Source organism: Lynx rufus, unplaced genomic scaffold, assembly GCF_022079265.1.
Source record: "Lynx rufus isolate CCGP_SWC_20201006 ecotype Redwood Valley unplaced genomic scaffold, mLynRuf1.p SCAF_15, whole genome shotgun sequence".
NCBI classification, from domain to species: domain Eukaryota; kingdom Metazoa; phylum Chordata; class Mammalia; order Carnivora; family Felidae; genus Lynx; species Lynx rufus.
This window is the reverse complement of record NW_025814829.1, coordinates 47,905,637-47,922,366: the sequence shown is the minus strand read 5'-3', so window position 1 is coordinate 47,922,366 and position 16,730 is coordinate 47,905,637. Positions and strand designations below refer to the sequence as shown.

The window sequence follows — 16,730 nt, the reverse complement described above, 5'->3', positions numbered from 1 at the left end:
TGGTCACTAGAGCTTTAGGATGTTGTCTATCTCATTCATGATTGTATTTCCAAAGCCTAGTGCAGTACTTGGCACGCAACAAAATTGGCATCTGTTGAATACCTACTAAGTGCCAGACACACAACATGATCTTCATTATAATTTATTTCTCAAAACAACTTTATACAAGAGGCATTATTATTCTTTTACACAAAGAAAACTAATGCTTAGGAGATTAAGAACTTTGACCAAGATCACAAAGTCAGTCACAGCACTAGGATTTCAAAATACGGGGGTCTGGATCTAAAGGTGACACGTTTCCCACTACAACCTAATTAACAGAAGGTATTCTTTCTCTTTCAGAAACAACTGGACAAATATGTCAATCCCATGGGAAGAACAGCTAAAGAAAATCTGGCTAAATTCATGCTTAGCCTACAAGATATCAGGAAAACAGCAACAGTCTTTCACTGATATTACTGAAACTGAGTCCCCGACCTTATCACTTGTATATTGTCTAAATGTGTAGTAAAAATCAGATGGCTGTGTGGTCTGGTAAAATCGGGCAGAGTACAAATTGAAAAAGAATTTTTCACACAGAGGAAGTGTTTGAAATGTCGGCATAAAGTGTTTGGACAAACACTTTTTGTTTTTCTCCTGCTAATCTGTTTGTCCTTGGTGAAGTGTTTGGATAAAACTCTGGTATCTTGAAAGCTAAACTGTGGGAAATCTGGAAGGTCAGGTCTATTTCTGATTTGGCTGTGTATCCCCAGCAGCTTGCACATTGCAGGGGCCTAAGAGAGATATGTCAGCCCCGCCTACGCACGCGTCAATCATACACTCCACAATGAGGGGCAACATTGTGCCTATACAGTGCGATAGGAGACCTACAAGCTACGGATAAATAATTCCTAGCTTTTTGTGACTACACCCATTTTTCTATTGCCTTCTGGTGGGGAAAACAAAGAAGAAAGAAGGAAACTTCGGTATTCAAATACTGTCAGATCAGCTGTGAACTTGCAAAGTGGTCATCCTCAGGATTGGAGGAAGTGGCTAAGAGGACAGGCAGTATTTGAGGCGATCCGAATCTCCAGCAAAGGGCGCGGCTACTTCCTGAGCCGCGCCGGAACCTTTTGGCGGGCTGTATGAGTTCCAGAAGGAACGATTTAGGAACAGGACCGCTTCCGCTGCTGAAGAGAAGAGAGGGGTGGGGAGGAAATAGTTTGAGGATCTGATCCTGCCTGCGCTAGCGGCGGCAGTGGAGCAGGCAGAGAGGGGGCGGCGGCAGAGAAGAAAGTGACAGAGCCGGTGAGTTAGCCGCCTTAGAGCAGGAGACAGTGGACAGCGCCCAGAACTTGCTTTGCAAATCTGGTCCTAAGTTGCTGAGCTGCCGGGTGGGGTAGGGGGCCGTGCTTCGCCCGCCGCCTGTCAGTGGGCGCCGAAACGGGGCTTTTGGGGCGCTGGGGCTGGGCCTCGCGGGGCACCAGACTGCGCTCTAGCTGGCTGACACCCCTACCCGGGAGCCCTGGGGGACGCTGGGTTCTTACCCTGCACAGCTTTCCCGGACAAGAGCTGGAATTCGGGGGAAGGAAATGGGTACTGTGCGTCCCATTTAACCCTCGGGACCTACCGAGGTCTTGCCAAGTGGGTGGTGGACATTGTTTCGGGCACTGAACGAAGGGCTTGTAAGGAGAATGTTAGTCTGGAACCAGAGCTCTGCTCCGTTCGTGCTGCCCGACTGTCGGAAGCGGAGTCGTTTGTTTTTAAAGGCAAATGCCGCCCCCTGCTCCTGTCACTTCGGGACAAGTTAAAGCTTCAGATCCGTTGTTAAGCCAGCGTGTTCCCTATCCAGTCTATCCTCTTATTACTTCTGTGGGTAAATGTGTTCTGTAGGTATACTTGATAGTGAGGCCAAAAGTTAAACGTCTTCAAGCACTTTTTAAGGAGAGGCCAAAACTAACCTAGCAATCAGGACTGTATAAGCGCGCTTTCTTCACTTTCACTTATAATCGTTTTAGCTTTCCATGTCTATATCCAGACTGAGGATAGTCATCTTAAAGGCACTAAGGTTATGACGGTGCAGATGCAAAAGGCCTGTGGTATAATATGATGTAAAGTTTTTTTTTTTTTTTTATCACTGAACGAAATGATTATATAGAGATTGTTACTGGAAAAATCAGAAATAGTTTTTTATTAAGTTACTGCTTTTCTGTTGTCTTAGGTTCGGCTGTAGAGTGTGGTGAAGGGTACTTTTCATGGTGCATGGAAGGAAAGCCAATGCGCAGGTAGGCTTTTAGGAGGAAAACCTTCAGTTTCACTGATTGAAATTCAACATGGAATAATTCAGGACTTCATTTAATTTTTTGAAAGGGTTTTCAAACTTTACCAAATTCTGCTGGAACTGATGATTCTTGTTCTAAAATAAATCAAAAGTATTATCTAGAATTAATCACATTTTAAATAAGAGCCCAATATAGTACTTACATGTCTAAAGAACGTTATGAATTTTATGTAGTTGTTAACATTTAAATTTTCCTTCTTGCATGGTAATTTTTGTGATAATCATTAAGTGTGATATGATACTCTCTGAGTTCCTTAGTCTTCAATTCTCTATAGAATGTAGAAGGTTCTGTTGCCATTGAAGAATAATAATAATTTGTAATACACTGTACGTATACCTAATTATGGTTTGGCCTATTTTATTGATGATCAATAGTACATTTGTTCTGTTAATTAAAATAGCTGCATTGCAGGAAAGATTCTTGGGGGACTGAAAAAGGTAGTGGACATAATAACCCATAGAAAAATGGAACAGAGTGTAAGATTATATAGACAATCATAAGCCCTCCCAATTCTAAAGTTGATAATGTTTTTTCTTAATCTTTTCTAACAAATAGATCTAGAGTCATCAAAACAAAATCAGCCCAGTTCTTTTTCTTTGTTCTTTAAACTCATTTCACATTTATTGAACTGTATGTAATCATTTGTTACTTAGCATCAAAGAGAAATGGCTCTGGCAGAGCCAGAGAAGAGAAAAAAACATTTTAGGGGAAGAAACATTAAATGATGGGGGTATGACTTATGACTTAGGACCAGGAACAATAATATATATTGTTTTCCAAATCTGTTATTGATTTTTTGATTGACCTTGAACTGTTTACCTTCTCTGTGCCCCAACTTATTTTTCTAATGTATCTGACCAGGATATTGGGAACTAATGAATGCTTTCAAATGCTTTGAGATCTCCAGATTAAAGATGATATGATGTAACAAATGTCAGTATCTTATTTGTATCTAACTTCATGTAGGAATAATATTTGACTGCAGAGTACATGAAGAAATTAACATCTATTAAATGCTTTACCACTTTATCCTGTATCATCGTTGCAAAAACCACTGATTGCTTCTCTTCCTCATTGCTTCTGTTCCTCACCTGCCATAAATGTCATATCTTATGTAATTGCTAAAATAAGAGCTTATTATTTTTTAAAAAGAGAAGGCACAGCGTGGGAATGTCTTTGGTTTATCAGTAATTTCTATATAAAATATTCACTTACTCATATCTACATGCTTTTTTTTCTTGCTTTATTATATAATACTGCCAGTTATTCAAAATCATGTTGAGAGAATTCTTGTGCCATTAATTGTCAAACTACAGCTCTTTCTTCATCACCATCACTTGGCCAGAGCATTGATCTCGGATTTAATTTTACATTTGCTTACCTTTCCCTGCTTTGCTGTCATTCTTGTAGCTGCAGCCCAGAAGGCAGTCTCTGTGCAGTAATGTTGGTTTTATACTTAGCTGCTATTGGAGAAGCTTTGAATAAGAAGTAACTGTATTAAGATTATTTGAATACACGTTTATTCTCCCTACTAGAGAATTTTGAGTCTTCTATACCTTTGCATCCCTGGTGCCTAATGATTCCTGAATAATCATTTAAATGACTAAACAGTACCTGCAGACTTTTTCCCTGCGTGCTACCTGCCAAAAAATATGAACAAGAAAAGGCTGAAAACAAGTTCGTTAAAGGTATTTTAATGCTTAATTACAAAGTTTTATGAAATTGATTGACACCTTACTAGTAAAGCTTCATTGAATTCATTTAAATAGCCATTATGTGTACAGATACAAAATTTAAAAGATACAATAAGAGGGTCAGTGAAAAGTAAGTCTCCCAATGCTGACCCCAGCTCCCAGTTCTCTTTATAGGCAACCACTACAAACAGTTTCTTATTCATTTTTCATAAACATAATGGACATACAAGCATACACAACAGCTCTCCTTTTCTAAAAACATTAATGTCAGCATACCATGCACATTCTACGATATCTTTCTTTTCTCACTTCACACATTATCTTGTAGATTATGACAAATACATATAGACCCACCTTATTCTTTTTGCTAGCTACTTAGTATTTCATTGTCTGTAAGTGCCATATAGTTAACCAGTCCTTTTCGGAGACACTTAAAGCTATTTCAAATATTTTGCTATTACAACCAGTCTGCAGTGAATATCCTTGCCAGTTGTTTTTGCCCAAATGTGTATGCATAGAATAAATTCTTAGATGTAGAATTGCCCAAAGAGTATGTGTGTTTGTAAATTTTGGTATATATTGACAAATTTCCTTCCTTAGAGATTATACCAATCTAGTCTCACCAAAAATATGCCTGTTTCCCAACATATTATTTTTTAATGTTTATTTATTTTTGAGAGAGAGAGACAGAATGTGAGCAGGGAAGGGGCAAAGAGAGGAGGAGAGACAGATCCAAAGCAGGCTCCAGGCTCTGAGCTGTCAGCACAGAACCCGATATGGGGCTTGAACCCACAAACTGCAAGATCATGACCTGAGTTGAAGTTGGATGCTTAATGGACTGAGCCACCCAGGCACCCCTAAGATATTATTTTTTAATCATGTATTTCATTTAGAGATACTAAATCATTTTGCAATGTAATTATTTCCTTCCTTAAATATATAAATAGGAAACTGAGCCTGATTTTATTAGGAATTGATTCATTCACTCGCCAAACATTTCTATAGAACTGATTATATGCCCATATACTGTATATATGCAGATGAAGAGATGGAAAGACATGTGAATAGACACCATACTACAATATGAACAGAATTTTAATAGAGATGTAAACATAGAGAAGGGAACTTCTGCTCTGTGAAGATGAGGAGAGCTTCACAGAGATGGTGATATTTGAGCTGGATCTTCTAGAAAGGATAAGGATTTGCTTTAAAGTAAAGAATGTACTTTAAAAGATACGAATTTAAAGAAGGAAGTTAATTAAAGACCCCATAAACAGAAGGAACATCTGTGCTGTGCCCCCACCTCAAAAAAAGACACCAAGACCTGCAAGTATATGACATGAATGGAATGGTGAGTATATCTGCAGTGTAGAGCATATGGGGGCAGAAAAAGTGAAACAGGGAAAAATCACAGAGAATTAGGCTGCAACCATGGGAAAGAGTTCGGCTTTATCCTCTAGGTATTTAAGAACCAGTGTACATTGTTATATAGATTAGATTTGTTCTTGGGGCTGATCTTTGGGAGGAAAGGGCATAGACTAGAAAGAGGGAAGAAATGACGGCAAAGAAACTAATTACAGGAGTTGTGGTTTAGGTGAAACCTGACGGCGATTGGAAGTAGATCTGTGGCAGTGGGGATTGAGAGAAGAGGATGGAATTAAGACTGTCTAATGTGACATCAAAAGGATTTGGTGGATATAGAATAAGGAAAAGGTAGCAGCATAAATGACTCTAAGGATTTCAGCTTGGGAAACCAGGTGCTGCCATGATGAGATCAAAAATACAGGAAGAGGCACCAACAGGTTTCAGTAAGCCAGAAGTAGTTTCTCTTTCATACGTTTTAAGATTGGTATGTCTAGGAAACCAGCCAACAGAGATAGCCAGCATATAACTGGAATATGGGTTTGGGACACAAGAGAGCAGAAGAGATGCAAAAAATTGCACATCAGCAGCCCACAGAATGTTCTTGAAGTTGTAGGCATGAATGAGGGTAGAACAGAAAAGGGGGGATGCCAAGGACAGAACCTCAAGATCAGATGAGCTTCTCCTTGCTTCAAACAACAATAACAATCCCATTCAGGTCTCATATCTTTAGAATTTCCTATTTATTTTAATCCGTCTAAAATGCATGTTTAAAAATAGTAGTGTAAAATGTACCTGCTAGTGTAAAATGACTCTTCCTTGGTGTGGCATGCACTGTAGGTTAGCTTGCTGAACAACTGTTCTTCCTTTCCTCTACTATATAGAAACAGGAACATAAAATATTATGCTTGGTATCATCATCTTCTTTGCATTTGAGATGGCTGTATAACACAGTGCTGCCAATGAAATGTCAGCAGAATCTGCTAAGAGGTATCCTAGGGAGGCCCTGGCTGTCCTGACGTAAAGGGAGGCTAGCTTGTTTGCATGCTCTTCCTCCTTCATGCCTTGATGGCTGGACCAATCCTGATACTCATTTTACCCAGTAAGCAGGGATGAGGTATTTTAGGGCTAAAGCATTTATGACCTGTTTTCAGATTAAGGGGTTACGGCATGACTTCCTGGTATGGAATCAGGTATGGAATTTATGTAGTGCTAGTGGGTGCCCTCCTGGTAAGCAGAGCTGGCACTTTGGGTTATTATTTCTGTCTTAAGGGTTTTTATACTCCTATCTGTAGTTTTCTCTTTTTTCGAGCCTGCTTGGGACTTTAAATAATGGTCAGTTTAGCTGAATCTTTTTTTTGTGTGTGTGTTTTTTTAAGAGAAGGCTGTTAATTTCCGAATTAAAACAGAACTTTTGAAGTATAAAGGGAGAGATGTTTGTTTAGGTAGGGAGCACAATTCCAGGCTAAGAAAAGATTTGCAGGTCTTTGGACTAGGAGACAAAACTTGATTATAAATGCTTTAGAAGCAGAGACTGTGTTTTCTAAACTTTTTATTGTGTTGATTTCAAATTATGTTAACCCCTTACAGAAAATGGCTCTTTCCTCAACTAAGAATATTACTTTTGGAGTAAAAGGTCTAAGGAATGTGTGACATGGTAGCCCTGAAATTTGAGGGTGGCTTACACATTTTGGGTGGGTAGAGGTATCAGTGTTCGTGGAAATTACCCATCTCTTTACCTACCCCACATTTCCTTGACTTCCTAGATTGTTGGGACTTTAAAAAAATTTTTTTTTCAACGTTTATTTATTTTTGGGACAGAGAGAGACAGAGCATGAACGGGGGAGGGGCAGAGAGAGAGGGAGACACAGAATCGGAAACAGGCTCCAGGCTCTGAGCCATCAGCCCAGAGCCCGACGCGGGGCTCGAACTCACGGACCGCGAGATCGTGACCTGGCTGAAGTCAGACGCTTAACCGACTGCGCCACCCAGGCGCCCCTGTTGGGACTTTTAAAACAAACTTTTAACTATAGAGTACAAACATAAATAAATACATTCTTGTGGGGCGCCTGGGTGGCTCAGTTGGTTGAGCGTCCAACTTCAGCTCGGGTCATGATCTCACTGTTCCTTAGTTCAAGCCCCACGTCAGGCTCTGTGCTGACAGCTCAGAACCTGGAGCCTGTTTCAGATTCTGTGTCTCCCTCTCTCTCTGCCCCTGCTCATGCTCTGTCTCTCTCTCTCTCTCAGAAATAAACATTAAACATTTTTTTGATAAATAAACACACAGATACATAGATACATACATACATTCTTATGACTTTCACCTTTACTTATTTTGACTATTCATTCCTACTCACACTGAGAAAAACTTTCTCTCTGGGATAATAAGTCTTCATAACTTGTTTTCTGAGAATAACCTCTGGAATGCCACTCTATCAGTTCAACATGCCTTTGCCCCTACTGTTTCTGCAACCACTTCAACCATTTTCTAGCCATCACGTAACTCCCTAGATTGTGTGGCATCTCCCAACTCTTGATTAATGCAAGCATTTATATTCCTTGATTTGGACTGCTGATTACTGCTGGAAAAAAGAAGCCATGGGGAATTCATGCTACTCTAATCAGAATCTTTAATACTATTTGAGCCAGGGGTGCCTGGGTGGCTCAGTCAGCTAAGCATCCAGCTCTTGATTTTAGCTCAGGTCATGATCTCACAGCTTATGGGATTGAGCCCTGCATCAGGCTGTGCCCTGACAGCGTGGAGCCTGCTTGGCATTCTCTCTCCCCTTCTCTCTTTACCCCCACCCCCTACTCTCTCTCTCTCCTCTGTCTCTCAGAATGATAAATAAAAAATAAACAATTAAAACGTATATTATTTGAGCCAACAGAGTTATCCAACAGTAAATCTGTAGGTCCCTGGTTAATGCTTACTCATTCCCCAGTTAACGTGTACTCACTGCCTGAAGCAGCTGTGTCACACCTTCATGCATTCTCTCATGACCCTGTCACTATCCCTCTCACTGCCAGCAATGGCCTGCTCCCCCAACTTCACAGAAAAAATAGAGGCCATCAGGTATGAACTTTCCCAAGGCCCTGATACCTCCTTACCACAAAATAAATGTATCTGTTTCCTCATTATCTCCGCCCCCTTACTCCCTTACTCTGAGCTCTTATGTAAGCCTTTCTACCTTTTGTCAAAGAGTCATTCCTCTGTATTTTGGTTCTGTATACTCCCCCTCTTCAAGGATCTCGCACCATCATTTATTCTCTATTATTTTTTTAAATTGCTCCCTCTTTCTCATTCTTCATATTAGTATATATCATTTTCTAGTCTTCTTCCACTTTAAACTGACATTAAAGGTCTCTTCTTGTCACAGGCAAACTTCATTTTGGAAATACTCCATACCCAGTATCTCTTTCTTTACCTTCATTAACCACTGCCATTGGAAACTTCAGGTTTTTACTGAAAATTTAGGGATAATGAAGTTTTTTGACTATTCATTATTTTCTTACTGGCTGTCTCCCCTTAGATCACAACCTGCCACCATTTTTATCAGTGCCCCCCTTTCCTTTCCCATGTGTTATAATTCTCCCTTCTCAATTATTGTTACTTTATTATACTAAGCAGTTTAGTCTCTTTGTTACAATCCTGATATCTCTAGTAGAAGTGGTTAAAAAACAAAATCTTAATGTCTTTAGATCATATTGAATGTGTGGCATGGCTTCACGTAAGATAGAGTGGTAGGGACTGTGGCGAACTAAGAGTACAAGCCCTCCTGATGGTACTCAAATGCAATTTCAGTTTCAATCTCAAAACAAAACAAAACCTGTAAGCAAAACCCTTCTGGTGGTCTTTATCATTCTAGGGGGACCTCACCTTGCCTTTCATAATTAAAGGGCCTAAATACTCGTTTTCTCAAAAGCAGCATCTGTCTCTGAAATAAATGCTGTTCCTTTCCCCAGAATGTAAAGTAACAATAATTGAAAATTTATAATAGCATTTTTTTTCTTCTCACTATGTAGAGATTCAGTTGTAGTAATTATAGTTTCTTAAACTGATTCCATAATATCTGATGCTTGCCTTATAGAATTGTTTAGATTTATTGACATTTTGGGTAAGTGAATCCTTCTTGTTTAATTTATATGTTTGACAATATGTTTTACTTTTTTTTTCCTTTATAGCTGCATTTTGAATTCTTGCTTTCCCCACTCTGTTATTTCCCTTCAACTTAGGTCAGTATATTCTTTTTGTAAAAACTGACTTCCACTGAAAAAGAGATTTTTATTTTATTAGTCAGATTTTATTAAGTCAGTCATTTATTCACATTTTAATGTGTTTAAAATTACCTGCTTGCTAAATACAGATTCTAGAGTCATATCACCAGAGATTCTGATTCTCTAGCACCTCAGGAGCCTGAATTTTTATTAAGCACCCTCATATATCTGGTGTCAAAGAAACACAATATTTTAAAAGTGAATATAACAGCCTAGTGGGAATTGAACAGTCAGTAAAGAACAATATCTAGTCTTCTCACATTTTCATTTCATTTGAAAGAAAAGCCACACATTCAGACCATGATCTTAAATCTATCAGTACCATGTTTAGAAAATATGATAATAATGGAGGAAGACCCTCTGTATACAAGAGTAGTTGGGGGCGCCTGGGTGGCTCAGTTGGTTAAGTGTCTCTTGATTTCAGCTCAGGTCATAATATCCCAGTTTTTGAGATCAAGCCCCACGAAGCTCTGCTTCAGATTCACTCTCCGCCCACCACCTAGCTCCTCTTCTACTTATGCTCTGTCTCTCAAATCAAAGTAAATAAACATTTTTTAAAAATATTTTTAGGGACGCCTGGGTGGTGCAGTAGGTTAAGCGTCCGACTTCAGCCAGGTCACGATCTCGCGGTCCATGAGTTCGAGCCCCGCGTCAGGCTCTGGGCTGATGGCTCGGAGCCTGGAGCCGGTTTCCGATTCTGTGTCTCCCTCTCTCTCTGCCCCTCCCCCATTCATGCTCTGTCTCTGTCCCAAAAATAAATAAAAAACGTTGAAAAAAAATTTTTTTTAAATAAAAAAAAATATTTTTTAAAAAAAGACTAATTTACTAATCAAAGCAAGAGTAAATTTCTAAATTCAAATTGGTTAGGAAATTTAGAATGCGTGGCTGATTTTACCGTTTCACATTTTAACTACCATGTTTTTGGTATCAGAATGCTTTGGGCTGAAAGTCCTGACTCAGACTAGCATAATCAACATGGAAATCTTTTATTTACATAACCAGAAGGCCAGAGGTCGGGTTGGGCTCCAAGACTGGTTGATGCAGTGGCTTGGTAATATCATCTTGGACCCAAGTTCTCTGTCTCTCCAGTGTAGTTTGTGCAGTGTCGGCTTAATCCTGCCCTAAAATTGGTCTCCCATCCCACCACCTACCAGTGTAGAATGCTGCATTCTTCCTTGTTAATGGCCTGCAGAAGAAACTCCCTAAATTATGGAATGTAAATCTGTTCCTGTAATTTGATGACCAGCTTAGGTAAGAGAATGCCATCAGCTAAATGATTTGAAAGAAGTCAGGATTCATCCTTCAAAACATGGTCATCTTCCCCTGAAACACACGGCTAGAGGAGGAACAAAATCAAGATTATGTTAAAACTTGAGAGAGTTGATGGTAAAATATGGTATTAATAGAATTTATCTTGAAGTTATGTTTTTCATCAGTGCTAAAAGAATACAAAATCTGCTAAAGTTATTATACCCTTTGGTTTTAGATAGACTGATTCTTTCCCAGAATTGACAGAGTCTTTCGGGGAGAAGGCAGAAGCTCTGTTTGGTCTCCCTAGTTTGTTAAATGTGGATAGAGTCCAGAATAATCCTTTCCACTTGCCTCCTTAAATCTTAAAATACATATAGATTAATCTTGTAAATTAAGTTAATAAAAATGTTATTTGAGTTCAGTTTCTTTTTTGTGTATATTTGTAATGTCATTTGTTCAATATTGGAATAAAAAGCCACAGATTGAAAAAGCAAATAATTTGAGATCTTCTTGTTTTTCTAGATGAATTTTTACTTGGACAATAAAGCTTGCCGCCCTAAGATTTAATTAAAACCTTTCTTAGGGTTCTGTCCTGGGGAGCAGATCACACCTCAGTTTACCATCCCACCCCCAACTCTTTAGAGTATTTATTTCATCAGACTCCAAACAAAGAAGTTGTGAATATAGATGTGACAAGGTGTGAACACAATCTATTTCTAGGACCCTTATTATAACTTCCTTTCAAAAGGTGCCCAGAAAAATGTACCAAAAAACTCGCTTTTCTGCCAGTAGAATCCCGTGGTTGTAATAAGAATAATGGAGGATGTGCGCTCAGAATTTTAAAAGTACACATTTACAAAAACAAATAGCATAACCATAGGAGAAATAACTTAGTGTATAGAATTAAATATGGCTTCTAGAATTAAATTGCTAGAATTAAATACAGCTTCTCAGAACATTTAAAATGAGGTACTCCTTAAAGTGTCAGCCTACCGGTAATCCCTGTTGTCATTGCTTCTCATTCTCCTAAAAGGGCAGTGTGGTCTAGCCATGTGGCAATATGCTTGCTTTTTTTTCCCTTCTAAGAATGACAACCACATAAATCAGATTACCAGAGTCATTTCTGTTTCAAACACTCAATCCAGTTGCCTAAGATAGTTTGGAATTGTAAGGCACTGACTTCAAAGTCAGAGGACCTACATTCAGACAAATCCCAACACTGTCACTCTTTGTGAGGTAAGTGTAATTATCCCTATGTTACAAATAATTAACTTGAGGATCAGGAAGTTAAGCAATTTGCCCAAGATTATACCTAATAAGTAATGGAGGTAAGGTTTGAACCTGGCTACAAGCTTGCCTGGCTACAGACCTGGTTTTGAGAGAATGAGACAAGAGTTCGGAGGGTATAATTTATTTTGGCAGAAAGAAAAGTTGAATTCATTTAACAACAATTTAGTGAACACTAGACCCCGGTATTGGGATATAGCAGTGAGCAAAAGAAAACAAGGGCCTTGTTCTCATTGATCTTATATTCTAATTAGGCGATAAAGCCAATATAGTATGTCAGGAGGGAATATATTTATGAAGAAAATTAAAGGGTATAGAGTGGTAGAAATAAGAGATACTATTTCATAAAAGGTGGTGTTGGGGAGAAGGAATTTCCTCTGCCATTCGAGGTCCTTCAAGCTGGACTTAGAATCAAATTAACAATGAGACAATGAGGAAATCAAATTCAATAGCATCTGTAGAGGGAATCCACGCAGACATGGAAATCCCAAAGATAGGCAACATGATGCTTATGTGAGCTAAGGCAAGGGGTATTGGACTGAGGGTACAAAGGGGAGAAAGACTATTAGAAGGGAAAGATGTTTGGAAAACAAAGGTATCCTATTCTGCAGATTAGTTTCTTAGATAAAGAGGAATCTCTGTCAATAGCTGTCTTCCTGGTAAAGCAGGCAGTTGAAGGGGAGGTGAAGAGCTTTTTCTGAATCTGCTGGGTTTGGATTGCTTTTATTTACATATATATATATATATATATATATATATATATATATATATATTTTTTTTTTTTTACGTTTATTTACTAAAAGAGAACAGGGGTGGGGCAGAGAGAGAGAGGGAGACAGAGAATCGATCCCAAGTAGGCTCCACACTGCCAGCACAGAGCCCGATGTGGGTCTTGAACTCATGAACTGAGATCATGACCTGAGCCGAAACCAAGAGTCAGATCCTTAAGCGACTGAGCCACCCAGGTGACCCAGGATTGCTTTTAACTCAATGTTCATGCCAAAGTGTCCCATCTTTAGATGGCCTGCCCTTGGCCCCTACAGTTGTGTGATAAGTTGGCATTTGAGCAGAGATCTGAAAGAAATGACAGAGTGAGCTTCATAAATGTTTGGGGGAAGAAACTTTCAGGAAGAAGGAATAAGAGTCTGAAGCAAGAGAAGTCTTGGTATGTCCCAGAAAATATCAAGGTAAGTCTGTGTGACTAGAGAACAGTGGGCAAGAGTAAAGCAATAGGAGATGAATTCAGAGAGCGAGCCAGGGGAAGAGTCATGTCGAAGCTGGTAAACCTTATATTCTTTGTTTTTGACTGAGTATTTAAAGCATTTTAAGCAGAGGAGTGGTGTAATCTGACTTTTCTAAACGATCAGTTAGGTTCTTTAGAGAAGAGAATATAAATTGGCAAAGGTGGAAGCAAGAAGACTATTTATGAGACTATTACAATATTACAAAAGGGTGAGAATAGCCTGAATTAGGGTGGGGCTGGTGAAGATGTAGAGAAATAGTTGGAATCTAGATATTATTTGGAGCTAGAATGACAGGATTTGCTGATGGATTGGGTTTGAGGGTGTGTGGAAGGGAAGAGGCCCAAGATTTTTGGCCTGAGAAACTGGAAGAATGAAATTGCTTTTTATTAATCTGGGGAAGGCTAGAAGAGAGACATGGAGGAAGGTAGAGAATCAAGGAATCAGTTTTAGATATATCATTGAGATATTTTCACTTGTGTGATACAAGACATTCATATGGATCCAAATTCAGAATTTATTCAGACAGAAGATAAGGCCCTTTTAGCCATTCACATATGGATGATGGGAACCATGAGGTTAGACGAGTTCCCCCTAAGAATGTGTATAGAGAGCAGAGAGGACAGACCTTTGGAGAATGACCTCATTTAAGGGAATTCTTAGCAAGTTTGCAAACCAGACCACTGATAAAAGTATAGAAACTACCTGTTATTTTTTTTAAATATAATTTGTTGTCGAATTGGCTAACATGTAGTGTGTACAGTGTGCTCTTGGTTTTGGGGGTAGATTCCCAGGGTTCATCACCTACCTACAACACCCAGTGCTCATAGAAATTACCCATTATTAAAAGTCAGAATCTGTACTCATACAATAATTAACAGCACAGGTTTTTTTTTTTTTCTTGCTATGGTATACTTTTAAATGAAAAGACAGAGATGTAGAAATTAGCTTCCTTATTGTATGTAGGTGAAATAAAAAATTGTTTATATCTAAGTTCAACAGTACTGTCTTTATGTACATCATTATGGTTACAACAAAAAATGTTTTCATTTCAACATGCAATGTCAATATTAAAATAGGAATTTTTGAATTTATCTTGTCTTTAATGTTGGTTCTTTTTAAAAGAAGCTTGATTGCACCACTGTTAACCGTGTGATTTATTCTTTCAGCATCTACCATGTACAAGGCATCATTAAGCATTGTGATTAAAAGCTTCCTTGATTATTTACATGGGTGGCAAAAATTATCCTTTAACTGCTCAGCTTTTTTCAGTCTGTAAATTACCAAGCATAAATGGTGCTGTTTCTACCAGATGTCAGGAATTATGAACAGTTTGTGTTCTAGAATACAGAATCACCTGTGGGCTAAGGCCAAGCATAGAAAGCTTGAATTTATAAGTACTTTGGAAAAACAGGTTGCTGTTGGAGAAAGGAAAAACTATGTTCTTTGTTTTCAGGTTGTGCCTTTGTAATGTAAATGTAGTTTCTTCTTCCCAAAATGTCCTTTTCTAGTCTCTCCTTCCCAGGGGACCCTCTCAACACAGGTGTTTTATTATACCGTAGTTCCTGTCCATGCTACAGCTTTAGGGGTAGTAAACTGATAACTGTCCCCTGAAGGCCAGATGTTAGACTCTCTCAATATAGATGATTAAGTCTGTGAGACTCACATGAGGGTGACCTAAAACTCAGAGTCACCTATGCCTCCTTTTAAATAACATGATATCTCTGGAAGAATTATTCATGAGAAGACTGCTTAGTGAGTGTAGAATCAGAAACAGAAATATAATGATCTGGACCATGGGTATGGGATATTTCACCTAAGTTCCAGAATAACCCAATGTAATATTCCTACTTCACAACAAAAATACATACCCTTGAAGTAACCTTGTAGCTTATGCCAATCAGATCTAGGATCTTTCCAGTATAAACAAATACTATACCGATTTTTGCCTTTCTGACCACAATTTGTGTCCTGATTGCCCTTTCTCTGGTTATTCATGTATCCCCTCTTCTAGATAGATTCCCTGATTGCCTCTTTATATTCCTTTGATTTTTTTCTCACTTCAAACAAACTGCTTTGTAAATTATATGCAATTAGTAAATATGTGTTAAAAGAATAATTACCAACTTAGAGGAGCATAGATTTTTTTCATGCTGGTAGATACAGTGTGATAATTATGAAAATCTGAATATCTCCATTATAATTATTTGTCAATTTAAGTTTGTGGCATTTACCTAGGAAGTTAACACCTCAATTTCTACATATGAAATATGAACATAAGGTATAAACTTGCTTCTCTTATATATTACCTGGAATCACTTTTTAAAAGGTAATAACCTTTGACTATTTTAGAAATGTTTAGAGATAATTCTGAAAATTTCTTAGACCATCCCAGGTTTTTTTAAGCTGGAAAAGGAAAGACTTAGGTTCAATTTTATTATGCTATTTTCCTTAAGCCTGACATTCATTTTGTGGTCCTTTTACCAAGTTACTTGACTCTTCTGATAGTCCACTGGTGAAGTTCTTCATGATGACTAGACCAAAATAATCTGCGTTTAACTGTAGCTTTCTGGGCTTTAAAAAGTTGTACAGAAATTTGGATATCCATAAGGAAAAAAACTGAAAATCTTACTTTGAATTGTTAAATAATTCTACATCTCCCTTCTTTCCCTAACCCAACATTCACATCAGTCACGTTATTAAATGTTCACAGTGCCCCAGGAGATAGTTGTAGTTTATCCTAGAGTATCAGGAGACCTGCTGTGCTACTGAAAGAAAGTTTCATGATTTTAAAGAAGTCACCTAACCAAATCAGTTCCTTCATCTGTTAAAGGAGGGTATTATGCTAGATGATCTGATGATGCATTCTATTTCAAATCTCAATCTCCATTCTTCAAGCTAGGTAACAAATTATGACAAGCAAGCAAGGTTGCTTTTCATATTTAAAGGTTTCTGGATGGGGTGCCTAGGTGGCTCAGTCTGTTGAGTGACCTACTTCAGCTCAGGTCACGATCTCACGGTTTGTGAGTTCAAGCCCCATGTCAGGCTCTGTACTGACAGCTCAGAGCCTGGGGCCTGCTTCAGATTCTGTGTCTCCCTCCTCTCTGCCCCTCCCCCACTCGTGCTCTGTCTCTCTGTGTCTCAGAAATAAATAAACATCTAAAAAAAAGTATTTAAAGATTTCTGGAGAACATTAACATGTAAAATTTATTAACACACATATACCCTGATCCTATGATGTTGTGTGTATCAAATTTGAGAAATTTACAGAGCTGTCACCCTCATTTTTTCCAGATCCC

The 16,730-nt window shown here is 38.5% G+C and overlaps 1 protein-coding gene across 1 annotated transcript in view; it reads left to right on the top strand.

Moving 5' to 3' along the window:
- Positions 1-1,201: 1,201 nt before the first annotated feature.
- The window catches only part of KLHL20 (kelch like family member 20), a 64,202-nt gene continuing 48,673 nt past the window's right edge, over positions 1,202-16,730 (top strand). Inside the window, exons 1-2 of the mRNA XM_047076989.1 lie at positions 1,202-1,287; positions 2,201-2,264. Of these exons, the coding sequence (XP_046932945.1) occupies positions 2,242-2,264 (23 nt within the window). The 5' untranslated portion in view covers positions 1,202-1,287; positions 2,201-2,241. The remainder of the gene's footprint in view (positions 1,288-2,200; positions 2,265-16,730) is intronic.